This window comes from Balaenoptera ricei, chromosome 10 (genome assembly GCF_028023285.1).
Source record: "Balaenoptera ricei isolate mBalRic1 chromosome 10, mBalRic1.hap2, whole genome shotgun sequence".
NCBI lineage: Eukaryota > Metazoa > Chordata > Mammalia > Artiodactyla > Balaenopteridae > Balaenoptera > Balaenoptera ricei.
In genome coordinates, this window is record NC_082648.1 from 5,745,741 (window position 1) to 5,765,637 (window position 19,897).

Sequence of the window (19,897 nt, forward strand, 5' to 3'; positions counted from 1 at the left end):
CTGGGGGCTTCTCTCTCACTGCTGTACCTGCACTGCCTAGACCCCCTAAGGGTGACTCGTCAACAGCCAAGCTGAGCTCTGACCTCAGAAAATCAATTCTTCCTTCTGGTTATGCATTATCTGGGGAAGTGCCCTCCAAAAGGCACAGGAAGGGAACAGGGAGTCCTGGGACTGAATGGAAACACGTCCCAAGGTCACAAGAGGGAGGGAACATGGGTGGAGGGGGAAACGGGCTTCTGGTCTACCTCTCTGCGCAGCCAAGCGAAAAGCACTGCCCCTTGAACACTGTCCAAGCTGGAGAAGCAGAGGACTCACAGGGGCAGGTCCAGCGGCAGCCACAGGCCTCTTCCACCCTGATCGGGGACTGGCTGTTGGGGCAGGAAGGCCGCAGCTGCTGGTCACAGTTGACCCGGTGACTATTCAGCAAGGTCTGGCCATCTGGCAGGCAGGTCACCGTGTGGCACCGATCCGGCAAGGTCCAGATGTCCCCGGGCTGCAGAGAAAGAACCAGGTTCAGGCAGGGAATGGAATGAGGCACTTCAACATCCACCAGGCAACTGACCCCCTTGGAAAACATAGAGACTAGGCCTTGGGCCTAAATGGCAAGGAGACAGGATATAGAACATAGGATTTACAGGTGGATCCACCCCAACCACAACCAAAATTTTAAAAAAAACAAGGCTATAATGGTAAGAGGGAGAATTGGACCCAGACCAAAGGAGGAAGAGTTCACCAGGGGAACGAGGGCCCCAAATATACATTCCTGATCTTTCCTTCAAAGTCAACGGAACTGAACGTACCCTCCTCTCATTCCCGTCCTCATCCATGCAAACACTGACGAACCCTGAAACAGACACAAGCAAGATCTCTGTTCCCACCCACCATCCAGAAATTCCGAGCCATTCACTCGGCTACCTGGCTGGTCCTTGAAGCTGGATTAACTCTGAAAAGAACGTGAGTGGGTTTAGCAGTGAGGATGCAGGTACAGGAGATTAGGAGGACGTCATCCCGTGGTTCTTTGTGGTTAGTAGTCATTACAGTGACACAACAGTGATAATATGGCAACAACCACAATCAATATCTCCTTGTCCTCTTTTGTATATAGATCAGTGCCTAGTGAGAGGAGGAAAAATGCAGCAAGAGACTGAAAACTTAAAAGAGATCAAGATTCCTACCCGGAGAGCTATCATCTAGCAAGAAAGGGCAATAACTCTGTAGTAGGTTTAGACTCACAGCTAATTACATTAGGAAAATATATAAAACCAGGTTTTAAAAAAAGCATGTATGGTAAAAATAAAAAGTTTCTAACCTTAAGTCAACTTCAACTATGGTAGTTTGATGTTATATTCTATGTTATTGTATTTCTTTTTTTTTAATCTTTTCAGTTTCGTATTTTATTGAAGTATAGTTGATTTACAATATTGTGTTAGTTTCAGGTGTACAGCAAAGGGACTGTTATATTTTTTTCAGATTATATTCCATTATGGATTATTACAAGATATTGGATGTAATTCCTCGTGCTATACGGTAAATCCCTGTTGCTTTTCTAAAGCCCTTTATACCCATGCTGACGGTGAGTGCAGGGCACGGGAAAGAGGTGCATGATCTAAGGATGTTGGAGTTCCCTGCCTCTGTCTTCCATTTCTTTGTCCAAGAGCCCTGTGCTCAAGTTAGCATGGACAGTAAGGATGGAAGGAGGTCTATACTCAGAGAACTTTCTGGTAACCCCTTGGAGGTTTGTCTTATGACCTTCCACGAGCAGAAACTTATAGGCCCCGGCCTATAAAACAAACTTACTTCAAGGCCAAATCTTGTATATGAGAACCTCTGAGTCTCTAGATGGGTTTGGTTGCTTTTGTTTCTGTTTTGAGGGGGATAAGAAAAACATCCCAAGACTCACCAGAGCACAGCTTGTGGAGGAAGGAGTTACCCAGGGAGACCATGGTGGGGAGGTCTTCGATCCGCTGGAGCTGCACCATGTTGGAGCTGGCCCCTGGGCCCGCCAAAATCCTCAGCTGGGCCAAGTCATACCCATCTCCAATTCCAATGGGGAACACCGCCACTCCTAGGGTTACAGAGGAGCAAGAGAGGGTCTGTGTCAACCTCTGGTCAGGTGGGCTCAAAATGCGCTGGCCTGAAGCTACACCCAACGTGTGCATAGAGCCTCATGTTTTCCAAACTGGCCACTCACACCGACCCTGTGAGGAGGGCACTCAGTCAATCAACAAACGTTAGTGAGCTCCTGCTCTGTGTCAGGTACTATTCTAAGCAGTGAGGATACTGTAAACCAAGCAGATCAAGTCCTGACCTCATGGAGCTTACACTGGGGAGAGACAGACAACACACACACAAGTAAGTAAATATCTAGTATTTCAGACCTGGATAAGTGCTTAGGAAAAAACAAAATGGGGTAAGGAGGATAAGAGTTACAAGGGTAGGGGTGAGGGTTATTGTTTCATACAGGATGGTTGGAGATGTGTGCAGTGAAAAGATGAAGGACGGAAGGAGCCAAGAGGACATCCCGAGCACAGAGACAGTGAGTGCAAAGGCCCTGGGGCAGAAAATTGACTGCATAGTCCAGGGAGGCCGGAGCAGAGAAAGCGGGAGAGGGACACAGATCATGCAGAGCTTCAGAGGCCACGGGAAGGACTTAACATGTTCTCTGAATGAAATGGGAGCCAGCCGAGACTTGAGAGCAGAGGAGTGACATGGGTGAGCTGACTTCAAAGTTTAAAGGGTCACTACAGCTGCTCTACTGATTATGAACTTCATGGGGCAAGGATGGAAGCTGGTAGAAAGCTGTTCCAGGTAGAAAGCTATTACAATAATCCAGGTGAGAGATGATGGGGTCTTGAACTAGGAGACAGTGGTGGAGGTGGTATGCAGGTGATATGGCGTGGTGGGATTCTCAGTGTATTTTGAAGACGGAACTATAGTTTGTTGATGGATTGGATGGAAGTATGAGAGAAAAAGAGGAATTAAGGACCCTGAGGCTTTTGATCTGAGCAACTGGAAGGATGGAACTGCCATTTTTCTAAGATGGGATAGACTGTAAGAAGAGGAGATTTGGATATGAAAGTCAGTAATTCAGTTTATGCTGAGTTGCCTTTTAGAACATCTAGATGGAGATGTTCTAATTCCTAATCCAGACCGGAGATAGGAATTCTTAAGTCAATCGTGCATAAATGTATCTAGACGAATGACATAGAATGAGACCACCCAGGAAGTGAGTGTAAGAAGAGAAGAGAAAATGTCAGTCACAGGGCTTAGCCCGGGGTACGTGCATCTACAGGTGAGAAACAGGCTTTGAATGGTTCAGTGATGTGCCCTGGATCACGTCTGTTTCCTCCAGACCACAGCTGCTTCCTTTCTCGATGAAAGTCTTTCTTTGGATTCTTGATACTAAAGGAGAAAAGTCTCCATCATAAAATTACCCCAATTAGTTCTCCAGAAAGTTCTAGGTATTTGCAGTTTGCTTAAGATTAGAGCTGATTTTCTGCTAGCAGCTTTTCAGCTTTTCTAAGCTGGTTGTATCACCCCAACATACATCCTTTCCCTTTCAGGGTCCTTTTCCCTAAAATAACAGGTTTCATAAAAAGGTCACATTCATTCATTTAACAAACGTTAAATGGCCACCTATTTTGTGCATCATGCATAGACGATACAAAAATAAGGAAGATTTCGCCCATGCCTTCACAGAATCCCTAGTTTGTGCAAGAAACAGATACATAACATAAAAACAATGTGGTTTGCACATTTTGAGTAGTTCCAATGGTACAGAAAAGGGAGTGAACAACTCTCGGGAAGACATCAGAGGAAAGACAGAGCGGGGTTTTGAAAGATGAGCCACTCTCCAGGTGGCACGGGAAGGTGTCACGTCATCCCACTCGCGCCCAGCCCCCCGCCAGCGCGACACTGCCGGCCCCGGCTCACGTGCTGTTGCCGTTCACAGCACAAGCTCTCATGAGGCACCGAGGCTCGGGCACACCTGCATCCGTCCCCTTCCTAAAGCAGCAGCCTTGGTCTCCTGTCCGTCCTGCACCCCCAAGCCCCTTAGGCTGGTACTGGACAGGGGCTCAGAATACAGGAAGGTCTCCGATGGCTCTCAAAGCCCCAAAATGAATCACTCTAGCCTCAGAGTGGAGAGAGGCTAAGGACACCACAGGCGCGGGGGTATGACCCAGCCCTGAACACAGAGGGAATATTTGGAGAAGTTAAAAGTTACAGTCAAGGGTTTCTCTGGTGGTGCAGTGGTTAAGAATCCGCCTGCCAATGCAGGGGACACTGGTTCGATCCCTGGTCCGGGAAGATCCCACATGCCGCGGAGCAACTAAGCCCGTGCGCCACAACTACTGAGCCTGCGCTCTAGAGCCCTCGAGCCACAACTACTGAGCCTGCGTGTCACAACTACTGAAGCCCGCGCGCCTAGAGCCCATGCTCTGCAACAAGAGAAGCCACCGCAGTGAGAAGCCCGAGCACCGCAACAAAGAGTAGCCCCCGCTCGCCGCAACTAGAGAAAGCCCGTGCGCAGCAACAAAGACACAACGCAGCCATACATAAATAAGTAAATAAATAAAATACATTTATAAAAAAAAAAGTTACAGTTGAAAGCATGCAGACAAATGAAGGATAAACACACATTTATTACTGCTTGGTTTCCAAATAACACAGGGATTGGGCAATTTCCCGCTGTTTGAAACCAGGCCACATGTGGGTATCAAGTATTCAAAATCAGCCAGGATGTCGGAAAGTAACCGCCACCCACTCTGAACCCGCTAGCAGTTTGCGGGCGCAGGGCTGCACCCCGACACTTACGGTTGGATCTGGCGGCAGCGGCGGCCGCGTCCACTGAGTCCGTGGAAGTGCCCATGACCAGGATGACCACCGCCTTCGAGGCTTCGGGCCTGGCACCGTGGACTTGGGATGTGACATAGCGCACCGCAAAGCCCAACGCGTCCCCTGGAATAGAGAACGGGCCACACAGTCAGTCCTGATGCGGGGAAGGTGGGTCTGAGGCCGGCTGAGCATCCTGTCTCCAGGGGGAGCCTTAGGTCATCGAAACGGAGTAACTCAGAGACTCAGAGAGTCTCACATACAAGTGAGACCGGGAAGAGCATCTTGGCCCTTGGTTTACAGGAAAGAAAACGAAGGCCAAGGAGCAAAGTGGCCGGCCGGGGTTACTCGGTCACTTATGCGAAGAACTGGGACGAGACGCGGCCCCTGCACCCCAGCCCGCGAGCGCGTTACCGATTTGGCTGGGGCCTCCCTCCTGCTGCATGAGGTCCACGAGGCTCAGTAAGTGGGTCTTCTCCAGGGGCACGGTCCACGGCACGTCGATGGTGGTGATGCTTCCGTACTGGAGCACCGACACCTGGGTGAGCTGCGGGCCTGACGGGAGAGCAAGCACAGAAGTCACGCTCTGGGTCAGGAGGAGCCCCTGAAAGGCCCCTCCGGGCGCCTCACTCACCTATATTGGCTTTTGAGATGAAAGCCTTGGCAAAATTCTTCATTTCGTCAAAGTAAGAAGCTGGAAAGCTGGAGGAGCCGTCCAGGAGGAGGACCACATCCAGGGGCTGGCGGCAGTCTGCAAAGAGAGCAGAGGGGAGCAACCAGGGGTATGGGGGACCGGCACCAGGCCCCTGCAGCAGACACACACTCAACGGGTGTGCAGGGCGCTGCCGACCACGCGGCGCCACAAAGGGGAGGCGTGTCCCCCAGTTCTGCACCTCGGCAGCTGGCGCCAGGCAGCAGGGAAGGGGGCCGTGAGTCCCCGGGGTTTGGAGGCATTGGGGAGACTCCAGCTCCACCCAAAGGCAGCTTAAATGCTACAGATGGAAGCAAGAGGCATCCTCTCCCTCCATTTCAGGGGCTGCAACTCTTCTAGAACTGAGTGAAATACTGCAGCAGAAAACAGGCAGATGACAAAAGGAAACAGGGCAGCACATCCCTGGAAGGTGGGCTTGTGTGTCCTCAGGTCTCACGGGGCACGCAAGGAGCTAGGAGGTGATCCGATTAAAAATGCCTAAAGTGGGCTTCCCTGGTGGCGCAGTGGTTGAGAATCTGCCTGCCAATGCAGAGGACACGGGTTTGAGCCCTGGTCTGGGAAGATCCCACATGCCGCAGAGCAACTAGGCCCGTGAGCCACAATTACTGAGCGTGCGCATCTGGAGCCTGTGCTCCGCAACAAGAGAGGCCGCGATAGTGAGAGGCCCGCGCACCGCGATGAAGAGCGGCCCCCGCTCGCCACAACTAGAGAAAGCCCTCGCGCAGGAACAAAGACCCAACACAGCAATAAATAATAAATAAATAAATAAATAAAAATTAAAAAAAAAAAAAGCCTAAAGCTCATGTTAATGTTTGGGAACAGGGTCACGATCGCAGTGAGGAAACAAACTCTGGCCCAAACACTGTGCTGAGATTTGATGATGCTATTACTGAAACAGCACGAGAATTTAGATAAATCTGTGGCTCTGATTAAAACAAAAACAAAGGCACAGATAACAAGTGTGGGCATCAAGAGACGGTAAAAGAAGGCTAGTGATTCTGGCGTGGTCCCAACCACACCAAATAAAGATGTTGAAGAGCTAGGAATTGATGTCTCGTTAGTATCAGTTAAGAAGGTAATAATAACAGCAGTGGAGTCAAGTCATTTTTGAGCACTTGCTGAGTACTGGGTACTGCTGTAAACATTTTACAAGTACTGTTATTACCACCATTTTACAGATGAGGAGACTGATGGACACAGAGGTACTTGCCCAAAACTACCCCAAAATTATGACCAAAATAATTGCCAAAAATTACCCAGCTAGTAGGTGCCAGAGGTGAGATTCAAACTAAGGCAGCCCGGCTCCAGAATCTACTGGACTTCCTGGCCTTGCCCCGAAGAATGTCAGGTGCTGAGAAAAATTTTATCCACCCAGTGTGGTAAAAAAGCTGATAGTCACCAAATTTAACAGGTTACCTCCAAGGCAGGGAGAGGAATTGGGTGGGGATGAGGCCATATGGTAAAGTAGGACTTGTATTTTTTTTTTACTCCATATCCTGGTTTTGCTTAAATTTTAATAATAAGCTTGCATTACCTTTGAATTTTCAAACTCAGACAATAAGAAAAGATCCTTCCCCCCAAAAAAGATCACAGGTGCTGTTCCCTGCCCGGGAGGTGAGGAAACGCAGACACTCAGAAGGCAGGGGTCTGACCGAAGGCACAGAGCAGGGAAGCCAGATCTGAACCTGAGAATCGCGTCTCCACCAAGGCTGCCCCCAGCGCCCCCAAGTCCTCGCCCCCATGCGAGGCGCCCGCCTACCTGGGATGGGGGTGAGGGTGGGGAGAGGCGCCCGCTCTCTGGAGCAGCACCTCTGCAGCACCAGATCAGGAGCCTCTCGGGGGAGCGTCTCGAAGTCCTTGATGAAGATGGGGGCCTGGGGCCAGCCGATCTTCTCCAGCTCCTGCACGTCCACGCGCGGTCCCACTCCGATGGGCACCACCTGGATGTCTCCGGGCATCCGCCTGATCTCATCTGAGGCCGGGCTCCCCGTCACCATGTAGACCAGGTTGGGCGCCTGCTCCCGGTCCCCCTGGCTGGCCGAGAAGCTGTGCTCCGACAGGTACTGCAGGGCCAGCCCGGTGTTGGTCCGGTTGCCACCCCGGTAGCGGATCTCCCGCAGCCGCTGCAGGACGTCCTCCTTGGACTGCCCCTCTCTGAAGGAGTGCTCCACGGTCACCACGTACGAGTACTGCAGCACCGTGACGTGGACACCGTCCCGGGCCACGTCCATCTGCCGGATCACCTCCTCCAAGAACTCTGTGCTCTTGTTGAAGTTGGCCTCGCCCACGTTGTCCGACCCTTCCAGGAGGAATGCCACATCCAGGACCACGGAGGTCCTCCTGGGCGCCAGCGTCGACGTCCCCGGGAGCTCCGGCGCCACGGTGACCTGGGCCGTGAGCGGGCGCTGCGTGAGGGCCGGCGCTTCGGGGGCGAGGTCGCAGAGGTAGCTGATGATCTCGTCCCTCCGCTGCTCCAGCTCCTCCACACTGCTGAGCACAAAGGCTTTGTTCTCGGGGGCCTGCTTCTCGATGAGGCGGATCTGCCTGAGGCTGGCGTGGGGCCCGATGCCCACAGGGACCATGACGACCTTCTTCTTCTTCAGGCCCTGGACGTAGCGGACCAAGTTCCGGGCCAGCCTGGGGGGCTCCTGGCTGGCCGTGAGCAGCAGGGCCACGCGGGAGGCCTCAGGCCGGTCAATCTTGCTGAAAATCTGGAAGAGCGTGTACTTCAAGACCTCGCTGGTGGAGGCCACCTCACTGCCCGCGTACTTCACCTGCCCGGCGATGCGCCGCAGCTCCGACGGCCGCTTCCGGTCCTGCAGTGCGATGTAGGCGTGGGAGCCGTCGTGGTACTCCACCACGGCCACGCGGATGCGCTTCTGGGAGATATGCAGACGCTCCATCACGCCCACCACGAACGCCTTCAGCGTCTCGAAGTCGGCCTCAGACAGCTTGGAGGAGCCGTCCAGCAGGAAGACCAGGTCCAGAAGTTTGCTGCAGAAGAAGTCGTGCAGGGGCGGCTCCGGCGTGTCCTCCACGTACGGGGTGGTGAAGCCGACCGGGCCTTCTGTGGGGGGCACCGCCAGGCCTCCCGGTTCCCTGCAGGCTTCACAGGTGAGGCTGACACCATCACAGTGACTGCAAGAGGGGAGAGACCGAAATGGTTCAGGAAGAACCTCTGGGCACTTCCCAGCCCACTGAACCCGAGCCCCCAAGGAACACGCCCCACTCGAGAGAGACACCATGTTTAACATAGCCCCCAAGCAGCCCCCCTACACACACACACACACACACACACACACACACACACACACACACTTCCCTTGAGTTTTGATCCCCTTCAAAGCCAAAGCTTTCACCCACCCTAGGACCTGAAAAAGAATCTTTCTTCTTTCTTAGCAATCCACACAGCCATTCAAAGTTGGTTTATTTTCAACCTATGTCTCTAGCAACATAAATATTTAATTATAGTCCAAGCCTTCTCCCAAATATCTCCAAAGGCAAATACTGCTCTAAAATGTTGATGCTGACCAGGCCTCATAAATGTTCTATCAAAGATAAATGCTTTTCAGTATTTATTACAACAGAATTTAACCTGCATGAATTCTGTACTATGTTAACATGTTGGGCCTTAAGGAATTGAGGAAAACTGGAGTAAAATCATTTCAGAGAGATGAATAAAGATTCAAAATCCCAGCTTTATCTGGCAGAATAAAGTATTGGGAGTGGTATACGGGGGTCTCCAAGATGTTAGACGGAGAAAGACAGTGACTCACTCATTCTTTCTTGCCATGGACCCACCGTTTACACCCATCATGTGCCAGGGTCTAGCTATGCTCCACGCCCAGCCCCAAGCCCCCCACACGAATTCTCACCCCACCAGGCCAAATTCCCAATCCCCTGGTCACTTCTCTCTTTCACCAGTGTCCTGGAAAGTGACAGGCTCTGCCAGACCACAGGAGAAATCAAGCTGCCTGTGGCGGAGACCCACACAGGCTAGAACCTTCTCCTTCAAGCCCGGTGGGAGCCCGGGGGCAGTGACCCGTGACTCCCAGTTACAAGAGCCGCATCCTGGGACCTTGGCCATGGCCCGAGGTGTCTGTGCCCCACTGCAGAGTCAGGGGCTCCACCTCGCTTCCTCCTCTGCATCCCCACCTCCAGTAAAAAAGAAATCTGACTTCCATAGATGCCTGTCCCCAGACTAGATGCCACCTCCAAGGATAAGAAGAGACCACGTCATTCCTTCAGCAAGAAGAGGTAAAAAAAACCTAAATCTCTTGAGAGATATTTCCTGGAAAAGAAATATAGCCTGTCCTCAAAGACACAGAAGCAAAGTAAGTAAGAACAGGACATTCTTCCCCAAACCGACACTTCTGAGCAGGCCCCCAGGTTAGACAGTAAGACCCATCACTTCGGACAACCAGGGGGACTGTTTTACCAAATCTGGCAGTGCTCAGGGTCCCCGGGGTTCAAGGTGATTTTCTTCCCGGGGGCTAAGCGCCGGCCGGCCACCTCGCACACAGGGCAGTCTTCAGGGTTGACGCAGGTCTGCAAAAGCTCATCCAAGATTTTCCCTGCATGAGAAGTCTCTCGTTAGGAGCCAAAGTTCCCACCTTTCCCACAAGGAAGACTCTCCTTGCGCTAAAAGGCCTGTCCCAGCTCTGCCTGCCTCCCCCAAGGGTCCCCTCACCGCTTAGGGAGCATTCTTCTTTCTGAAAAATTAGGAGGGGGTTGTTCCTTCCCCCACCTCGCCTCCTCCAAACCCCACGACAAAGCAAATCTTATCTCCAAGGGTATTTCTGCTCCTCCACTGAAGAAGATATCTGATAACTCTAGATCTGTGCTATCCAGTACTGTAGCCAGTAACCACGTGTGGCTGGTTACACTTAAATCTAAATTAAGTAACGTTCAATAAAACTGAACATTCAATTCCTCAGACACACGAGCCACATTTGAATAGAACTTTCCCAGCACTGCAGAAAGTTCTGCCAGAAAGTGCTGCTCTAGATGATACGCCCATAAACAGACCCCAGAAGCATCACATGGGAGCTCAGCTTGACAAAAACCACAGCTGGCCTGGCTTTGGTGGAAGGACGTGGAAACAGGACCTAGGGTAGTGGGGCCGGGGGCAGGGCGCCACCAGGCGAGGCCGAGAAGAAGCAGGGCAGGGGGTCAGCTTTTCTGAGAGCCATCCCAGCCCTCCACCCCTTCCCCGCGGGGGCCAGGGCCTCACCCGGAGGGCAGTGGGCGTGGCAGCCCTCCACACACTGCACGGGGCAGGCCAGCGGCTCAGGGTGCTGGCACGTGACGGGACACGCAGGCGCACAGCTGTTGTAGCGCCACTCACACTGGTACCCGTTCTCCCGCAGGTTCCGCTCCTCGCAGTTCTGGGCTGTGCAGACCCCCAAACAGGCAGGACCGTTATTAAAGCACCGGGCAACCCTGGGCAACCCCGGACAGACGGCGGGAGACCCAGACAGACAGCCCCGAGGAGGGGATGATGGTACTGGGGAACTACGGAGTCACCCACGCGAGAGGTGTCTAGGCTTTGAGAGCCCCTGAGCCAGGAACCTAGTGGTCCTGACTCCATTTTCCTTATAAAAATGATCAGCCACTTACATGCAGGAAGGAAGACGCAGCCTAAATGTCTGAGCTGCCTGACCACGATGGCAAATGTGATCGTGTCTAATCACAGACACTCTGACCACCTTCTTCTCTTCGTCACTGCTCCCTCTTCTCCATTTCCCTGAATTTCTCCCCATTACTATCTTCAATCTCTCTCCATTACTCTCTCCCCATTACTGTCTTCAATCCCATGCCTCCTCATGCCCATGCATGTCCTAACCCCCTTCAGCCTCGGCCATCACCCCCGCATGGGTCTCTGTCTTCTCCCCCACCAAGGTGTCCTTCCTCACCCCCCAAGGTCCCAAGGTCTAGATGTGTGAGGGGGGAGGGGCGTGTCTGGGACCACGAGGGGCAGCAGGACTCACGGCACGACGCGGCCGTCCTCCAGGCCACCACCTCGCCGTGCCGGGCACACACGTGAGCGTAGGCGGCGACGATGTCGCAGAAGCAGGCACAGTCCCCGATGGATTCGCAGGAGCAGGTGTCGTAGATGCAAGCATCCAGGTACGGCTCGGGGTCCACCTGCAAGGGAGACGCAGGTGACCTGGGCTGCACTTGGGGACTCTGGCTCTTGGTCTGGGCGTGAATGTTCCAGTGGTCAGAGGAGGGGCAGGGTCTCCAGGCAGAAGGAAAGATGTGAGGCAATGGTCCCAAGGAGGGAATGGGTAAAAAGGCAGAAATCCTACGTTCTTATGTGGAGTCCAGCAAGAAAAGGGGAAAAAAGCAACCCTGCCAGTCTCTCTAGAAGAGATGTGCCTGAGAATTTTTCAAAAGAACATTCCTTTCTGTCCATCTGTCCACGTACCTGCTCAGCCATCCATCCATCGCCATAAGCCACTCCCACCCTCTTGGGTGTCTGCGTGTTTTACATAAACACCACACACACACACACACACACACACACACACACACACACACACACACTCTTTCCTGGCCTCCACTCAGCAGAGAGACTGAGGAAACACATCAGGACCACTCACACTGTCTTGCTGAAATGCTACAGGCTAGCGTGCTGGACCGCGGCCGGCCCGGTGCTCCTGAACTCCGACCCTCAATCTCCCCGGAGGGGAAGCCCACCCTCGGTCCATGTTCAATCTCAGGAACCACCTCTCACCTTCGGCTGCCCCAGACGTGCCCCCCACACCCTTGTTCAGGGCAGTTGTGGTGAGAATGAATTCGGACGTTAAGCCGGTCACTGTGCCCAACAGCCCTGGTTTCCCTGACCCTCTCACTGTCTCCGCCCTTCCAGCCCAGGTGCCTCGGGTCTCCACCAAACCAGGGGATCCTAAGTATCCTTCGGGTCCTGAGGGATTAAAAATCACTGGATGGACAGAAAGAGCTGAGATACAGGTGTTCAACCAGTGACTCCCACGAGGGAGGTACCACGGAGCAGCATGCGTGTGTACCTGGCTGTGTGTGTGCGTGTGTGTATGTACATATATACACACACATACCCACACATACACAGGTGTGCGTATATACATTCATACAGAGATAGAGAGAAAATTGCACTGAAACTTGTTTAGGGAATTCCTCATCACCATGTGAGATAAAGACACAAAAAGAACCTGCTGTAGAGCACAGGGAACTGTACTCAATAGTCTGTAATGGCCTATATGGGAATAGAATCTAAAAAGAAAGAGTGGATATATGTATAGGTATAACTGATGCACTTTGCTGTACAGCAGAAACTAACAAAGCATTGTAAATCAACTCTACTCCAATAAAAATTTTTTTTTAATAAAATAAAATAGATAACCAACAAGGACCTACTGTATAGCACAGGGAACTCTGCTCAATACTCTGTAATAACCTTAATGGGAAAAGAATTTGAAAAAGAACAGACACATGTATATGTATAACTGAATCCCTTTGCTGTACATCTGAAACACAGCATTGTTAATCAACTATATTCCAATATAAAACAAAAATTAAACAACAACAACAACAAAAGACACAAAAGGAAGCCATAAAATGCGGGCTCAAAATCTGGCTTTAAGACCAGAAAAGAGTTTCCGCGAGACAAGACCTGGGAACGGGGGCAGCGGCGGGGTGCCCGGGGCCAGAGACACGGTGGGGATGGGAAAAGGAAACTCCCGCTCTAACGCTGGAGACGAGATCATCTGTGGGCGACAAACCCTAAGACCGAGGCTGGAAGAGCAGCAGCATCGGAAGCCCAGAGAGCCAGGTGCCGCACAGAAGAAAAACGATCTGCCGGGCCTTGCTCTCCTCACACCCCCTCCGTTGTTCTTTCTGTGCCCCAGCCTCAAGCCAAGAGAGGGGAGCAGCTGCAGCCGATTTCTGAGGCGTCTGGAAGCACCCACAGCTAGAAGCGCCTGCCCCCAGGGGCCCCGCCGCCCTCACCAGCCTGTTGCACTCCTGGAAAATGTCGCTGGTCAGGACACTGCAGGAGGAATCCACCATCGTCTGCTTCATGACGTTGTTGTGGCAGGTGGCAGGGGATGGGTCCAGTGGCACCTGGGGAACCGGGCAGGAGTACACAGATGGACCCGGAAGAGTCAACCCGGAAGGGCCCCAAGAGGCCCTCTCCCCGAGCTCTGCCCCCGTTCACAGGCCATAGCACCCACCGCCCACGGTCCGCACCGCGACCCCGACCTACCTTCTGGGTGTCGGCGCACCGCGGGCTCACTTTCCAGGAATTCCCAAAGTCCACGGGGTCTTCCTCCACTTGGAGGCTACTGCTGGTGAGGTCGTTGTTCTGGATGCCGTCAAAATTCCCACACAGGCCACACACCCGTTCCTGGGGGACCAGTTGGGAGCATAAGCTTTGCAAACCTCAGAGCAAACCCGCTGAGTCAGGAAAGCGAGGGTTCCAGGCAGCATGGGAGGCAGGCTCGCCTGAGGAAGAGGAGGATGGGAGGGGACAGGGAGGGAGACGCAGAAGGAGACCAGGGTGACCAGCAAAGTCTTGACCTTGCCAAGGCCTTTTCCCGGCTTCCACATTGACCTCATGTTAAGGTTAAGGAAACCAAGGTCATTCACAAAGAGAGGCGGCCCATCCATGTCCCTTGGATGGCCAACTCGGCTGCCCGGGCCCTGGTGTCTGCAGTATAAACCATCAGCTGCCCCAGTAAGGGTCTGAGCAGAAGAGGAGCTGGTCCAGCATTACACCAATGAGAGTGTAAGAAGTCTGAGGAGGGAACGTTCTCGTCCTACTTGACCGTGGACAGGTGAGTCCCTTACCTAAACAACTGCAGCCTGTTCAGAGTAGGCTGGCCAGCACTAAATGCCACCAGGGCTGACATAATATCTTACTCAATTCCATGTTCACCTATCATGGGCTGCAGGACACAAGTCCTGACCAACTAATGAATGAATGGGTGGAAACCATCACATAAGAACCATGGACAAAACCGGAGCTATTTGGCCTGGAAAAGAAAGGATGCCATGCTCTTAGAACAAATTTGGAGCCCTGCCTCGGGACAAAGAGATGTGACTTATTCTATTTTGCTGGGAAACATGGACAAAAGGACAAAGATCTTTACATGGCCCAACAGCCCCCATGGCATGGCCCCTGCCCCGTCCCTGCCCTTGTTAACTACCAGTCACCCCAAGCCCCTCCTCTCCAGCCGCCCTGGCCTCCGTGTCCAAACACAAACGCCGTCCACCTTAGGGCCCTGGCACCTGCTACTCCATCTGACTGAATTCTCGAGTCAGGATATTTACGTGGCTCCCTCCCTCCCTTCCACAAAGACTCCACTCACACCCTTTGAGACAGGTCTCATCAGACCAACCAATCTAAAACACACAATATCCCCACTGTAATATGATCTCCACCAAGGTTGTTGTAGACAAAACCATGGTGCCCACAAAGATATCCACGTTCTCATCCCCAGAAGCGGGAATATGTTACCACACACGGTAAAAGGAACTTTGCAGGTGTGATTGCATTAAGGATCCTGAGATGGGAAGATTGTCCTGGATCATCTAGGTGGGCTCAGTGTAATCACAGGGTCTTATGAGGGGCACAGAAGTCAGAGTGAGAAATGTGATGTGACAGAGAGAAGCAGAGAGAGTGCAAGATGCTATGCTGTTGGCTTTGACGATGGAGGATGGGACCACAGCCAAGGGACGCGGGCAGCCCCAGAAGCTAGGAAAGGCAAGAAGACAGATTTTCCCCTAAAGCCACCAGAAGGAATGCAGCCCTGCCGACCAATTTTATACTTTGGACCTCCAGAACCAGAAGATAATCTATTTGCGTTGCTTTTTTAAGCCACCAACTTTGTCGTAATTTGTTATAGCAGCAATAGGAAACTGATACAAAGTTAAGCTACATATGTATGTAACTATATGTATATATGTATATATAGTTATATATAGTTCTTTCCCTGCTGTGTCCACAGTGCCTAGAACAGTTGCTGGGAAGGCCGGTCCTGCCACCAGGGCAGCCAGAGCACTTGTCACATTCATGCCAGTTAGAGAAAGTGAAGTCCCAGCAAACCCTCGGAACCTGGGCAGATACTGCAAGCAGCTTTCCCCAGAGCAGGTGACATGCAGCTTCACCACAAGCATCGGCCGGTGCTGGCCTGTGGCCCCGTGGGAGGCGCACCCAGAACGCTCTGCAGAGTTATAATCACATCACGCATGACCGTTTGCCTCTTGAGGTTAAGAAACCTTAAGAATAGCTCTTGCCCAATCTTCTCTTTCCTTCCTCTGTGGATATAAACCGCTTGCCTAGCAAGGCCAGTCAAGGGACTGTTTGCAGGGTCCGGGAGCCCTCCATCCTTCTCAGAGGCAGCCTGTCTCGGGAAACAGCCAAGGCGAACTCTAACACTTGAGTCTTATTTGCATCAGGAGGGAGGCCGGACTAGGTGACCACCTCCCCCTCCCCCAAGACGGCGGGCGGGGGCCGCGGGCTGCTGCTCAGGAAGCTGAAGATGCAAACAGACAGGACGAGGAGGAAGCGGAGAAGGGCCACCCACCTGGTAAGTCTGCTTCAGGAACACGGAGATACCCAGGTGGCGGTCCCAGACCACGGACAGGGCCTTGCCCAGCAGCACGGTGATGTACAGGCCGGACTCCACCACCTCAAAGTAAGTCTCATCCTTCATGGACCTCTTCACGCTCACCTGAGGGAGGACGCAGTGTGAGACCAGGACAGTGACGGTCAGGTGTAAGGCCCGGCTCCCCCCCGCCCCGCGGCCCTCCAGAGCCGCTGGTCATTTGCCCCGTTCGGCCAGAGCTGCGTCCATCTTGCCTACCTCTCTCCAAGAATCCTAGGATAAAGAGGTGGCAGCAAAATTGTAATTACGAAATTAAAAATACAATGAAACCTACTGGCAGAAGATCACCTACCACGTCATGAAAAGAATTTTTTGGACACTTGATCATTAAATACACGTGGTCCCCTAAAGAGGTTTTTAATGTGGTGATGATTTTAAGCACCTCTAGGCAACTGATTTAAAATGGACCTAGAGACTGTCATACAGAGTGAAGTAAGTCAGAAAGAGAAAAACAAATACCGTATGCTAACGCATATATATGGAATCTAGAAAAATGGTACTGATGAAACTAGGGGCAGGGCGGGAATAAAGACGCAGACGTAGAGAATGGACTTGAGGACATAGGGAGGGGGAAGGGTAAGCTGGGACGAAGTGAGAGAGTGGCAGGGACGTATATACACTACCAAATGTAAAATAGATAGCTAGTGGGAAGCAGCCGCATAGCACAGGGAGATCAGCTTGGTGCTCTGTGACCACCTAGAGGGGTGGAATAGGGAGGGTGGAAGGGAGATGCAAGAGGGAGGAGATATGGGAACATATGTATATGTATAGCTGATTCACTTTGTTATAAAGCAGAAACTAACGCACCATTGTAAAGCAATTATACTCCAATAAAGATGTTTAAAAAAATAAATGAATTAAATAAAATAAAATCCCTTATTGGCTTATTAAAAAAAAAATCCACCCCTTTATTAAAACGAGCACTAGATTCTCCCCTTTCCTCCCGTCTCCCACTCGAGTTGCCATCAGCAGGAGTCAGAGCTGAACAGGGAGACGGGGAAGCTCGGCCCTGGAAGCAGGAATCCCAGACTTCAGCCCCCAAAGGACCTGAGCCCTTGACTCCGCTGACTCGCTGCCGGTGCCGAGCCCCCCCCCCCCCCCCGGCCCGTTTCACGGTACTTGGCTGACCATCTAACCCATAAGACTGAGGCTGACGCTAAGAACTTTTCACCCCTTCGCCAAGGTCTTCTCCCTGGGGACACACCACAGGGAGAGCCTCCCACTCTATGTCACCACTGTCATCTGTCCTAAGTAAAACTGTCCCTGAAATGGACATGGCTGACCCAAGTCAACAGGTCCTGCTTGCTCCACAGCTATCTTCTCTAAGGGAGGAGAATTCACCTCCCATCCCCTGGTATCAGCGGTGGGTATTTGCCAGTAGGCAGGATGTGGGCTGAGGCCACTGAACAAAATGAAGATATGGGGAAGGGGTGAGCCCAGACCCAGGTCTCCCAGGTACCGATGTGGCCAGCCCAGCACAGCTGTGCTCCAGGGACCCCTGCCGCTTCAGACGCAGGTTCCTGGGTCCCACCCAGACCTGAGCCAGGACCTCAGGGTGGACCCAAAGGCTGGTGTCTTAAACAAGGTCTCCTGGGTGGTTCTCGGGTAGACTTCTGAGAGCCACTCCATGAGCTCTTAGCACACAGGGCCTGTGTCTGTGCATTTTGAGCTCTTTAGAAAAGATTTTATCTGAAAAGAACCGAAAAACATAAAAGAAGGTAAAAATCCCCCCAAACACCATCACCTCCCAAAATACATATTTATATATGCATGTGTATATATATTTGTATGTATAAGTGTGTATATACTTGTATATATATTATATGTGTATATATGTATGTATATGTGTGTATATATTTCTGCAAATAATATATGTATACAAGTGGGTATATGTGTGCATCCATTTGTATATAATATATATGTGGGTATATAATATATACTATATATGTGTGTATATGCGTGTATATATTTGTATATATATGTAAATGTGGGATATATCTGTATATTATGTACACATGTGTATATTTGTATGTATAGTATATGTGCATATATGTGTGTATATAATACATATAACTGTGGGTATATAATATACATGTATATGTGTGTATATTTGTATGTATAATATGTGTGTACATGTGTGTACATTCATATATATAATACATAAAACTGTGGGTATATAATACATATGTATTTGTGTGTATACTTGTATGCATAATATATGTGTGTATACATTTGTATATATAACACATATGTGGGATTTAATATATATGTATATGTGTGTATTGTGTATAACATATTTGCATTTATAATGTATGTGTACATATGTGTGCATACATTTGTATACATTATATTTATATATATATGTGGATATATAATATATATGTATATATGTGTGTATACATTTGTATATATAATATATATATGTGGGCTATAATATATATGTATATGTGTGTATGATGTATTTGCATATATAATATACATGTATGTGTGTACATTTGTATATATAATATATATAACTGTGGGTATATAATATATATGTATATGTGTGTATATGTGTGTATGTATAATATACTTGTGTGTGTATGTGTATATTTGTATATATAGTGCGTATATAATATATATGTATATATATGTGTGTATATACGTATTCCTATATGAAAGTCCTCCCGCCCTCCCATCTCCCTGCGCCTCCGGAGGTCAGCCCTGGCTCTCCCGACACTGGTGCAGATATGGTTACACACCCTTCTCCACATGTGTGTCTGCACTTCCTTCCACTAAAATGGATCGTGTCATCTGTCACCATGTGCCACCTGCCCCCCTCACAGGACGAGGCAAGGTCAGAGGATACAGCGCTACCGCATCTCTCCACTGGCTGCACGACGTCCCACCCCCACACGTTCTGGACGAACACTCGGCATGTGCTCTTCATCAGCCGACGGAGGGGCGTGAGGGTGGAGGGACAAGCCCACACTCACCTCCCCATCGAACAGCTCAATCTCGCCTCCGTCCACCAGGATGGTGACGCGCTTCCTGCATTTCAGGGAGGGGTAGCTGCACCCCTCGTTCCCCACCAGGATCCGGAAGGTCCCAGGGTTACCGTCACAGTAATCCTGGGGAAAGACAGGTGTCAGGATAGAAACACTATCCCTGCTACTCCTCCCCAGATCACAGACTGGCGTCCCATCACCTCAGGCCTTTGAAGGATGTGTTCCAGGAGGTTGCCGTGTCCACGTGTGTGTGTGAGAGAGAGACAGACAGACAGAGACGGAGGACACTCACAGGTGTGTCATCCTCAGCCATCGCCTATGAACCGGGTGCCTACAGTCAGGTTGGGGGGGTGAGGGGTGGGAGGGAGAGAAGGAGGGACACAGGGAGAGGGAGCGTGGACCCGTCAGCCTACAGCTCCCCCGAGCCTGTTAGTCCAGCCTCAGCCGGGGAACCAGCACAGCCCAGCCACGTGGCACGTGGCAGCCCTAAGTTCCGGTGGAGTCCCTCTGGACTGCTGGCCCAGAACAGTAACCAGAGACTGCCGGACCTGAGCTTCATCCCAGCAGGGAACAGAGCATGCGGGAGCGCTGGTCCTCGCTGGGGAATTGCATAGGAAGGAAGCAAAAGCGGACACGTTTCCGGCAAACATCTCCCATGGTGGCTATTGCTGTGATGGGATGGGAAAAAAATACACCCAACACAGAAAAGCTAGGGG

At 51.3% G+C, this 19,897-nt stretch overlaps 1 protein-coding gene across 4 annotated transcripts in view; it reads right to left on the reverse strand.

Moving 5' to 3' along the window:
* VWF (von Willebrand factor) overlaps positions 1 to 19,897 on the reverse strand; it is a 161,112-nt gene that overhangs the window by 37,997 nt on the left and 103,218 nt on the right. For all 4 annotated transcript variants that reach the window (XM_059935150.1, XM_059935147.1, XM_059935148.1 and 1 more), the window contains 14 exons: positions 19,170 to 19,304; positions 16,114 to 16,260; positions 13,791 to 13,931; positions 13,535 to 13,648; positions 11,536 to 11,692; positions 10,779 to 10,937; positions 9,984 to 10,119; positions 7,305 to 8,683; positions 5,468 to 5,584; positions 5,248 to 5,388; positions 4,816 to 4,959; positions 1,901 to 2,065; positions 801 to 844; positions 316 to 493 (listed from right to left, as the gene is read on the reverse strand). In XM_059935150.1, coding sequence (XP_059791133.1) covers positions 316 to 493; positions 801 to 844; positions 1,901 to 2,065; positions 4,816 to 4,959; positions 5,248 to 5,388; positions 5,468 to 5,584; positions 7,305 to 8,683; positions 9,984 to 10,119; positions 10,779 to 10,937; positions 11,536 to 11,692; positions 13,535 to 13,648; positions 13,791 to 13,931; positions 16,114 to 16,260; positions 19,170 to 19,304 — 3,157 coding nt within the window. The remainder of the gene's footprint in view (positions 1 to 315; positions 494 to 800; positions 845 to 1,900; positions 2,066 to 4,815; positions 4,960 to 5,247; positions 5,389 to 5,467; positions 5,585 to 7,304; positions 8,684 to 9,983; positions 10,120 to 10,778; positions 10,938 to 11,535; positions 11,693 to 13,534; positions 13,649 to 13,790; positions 13,932 to 16,113; positions 16,261 to 19,169; positions 19,305 to 19,897) is intronic.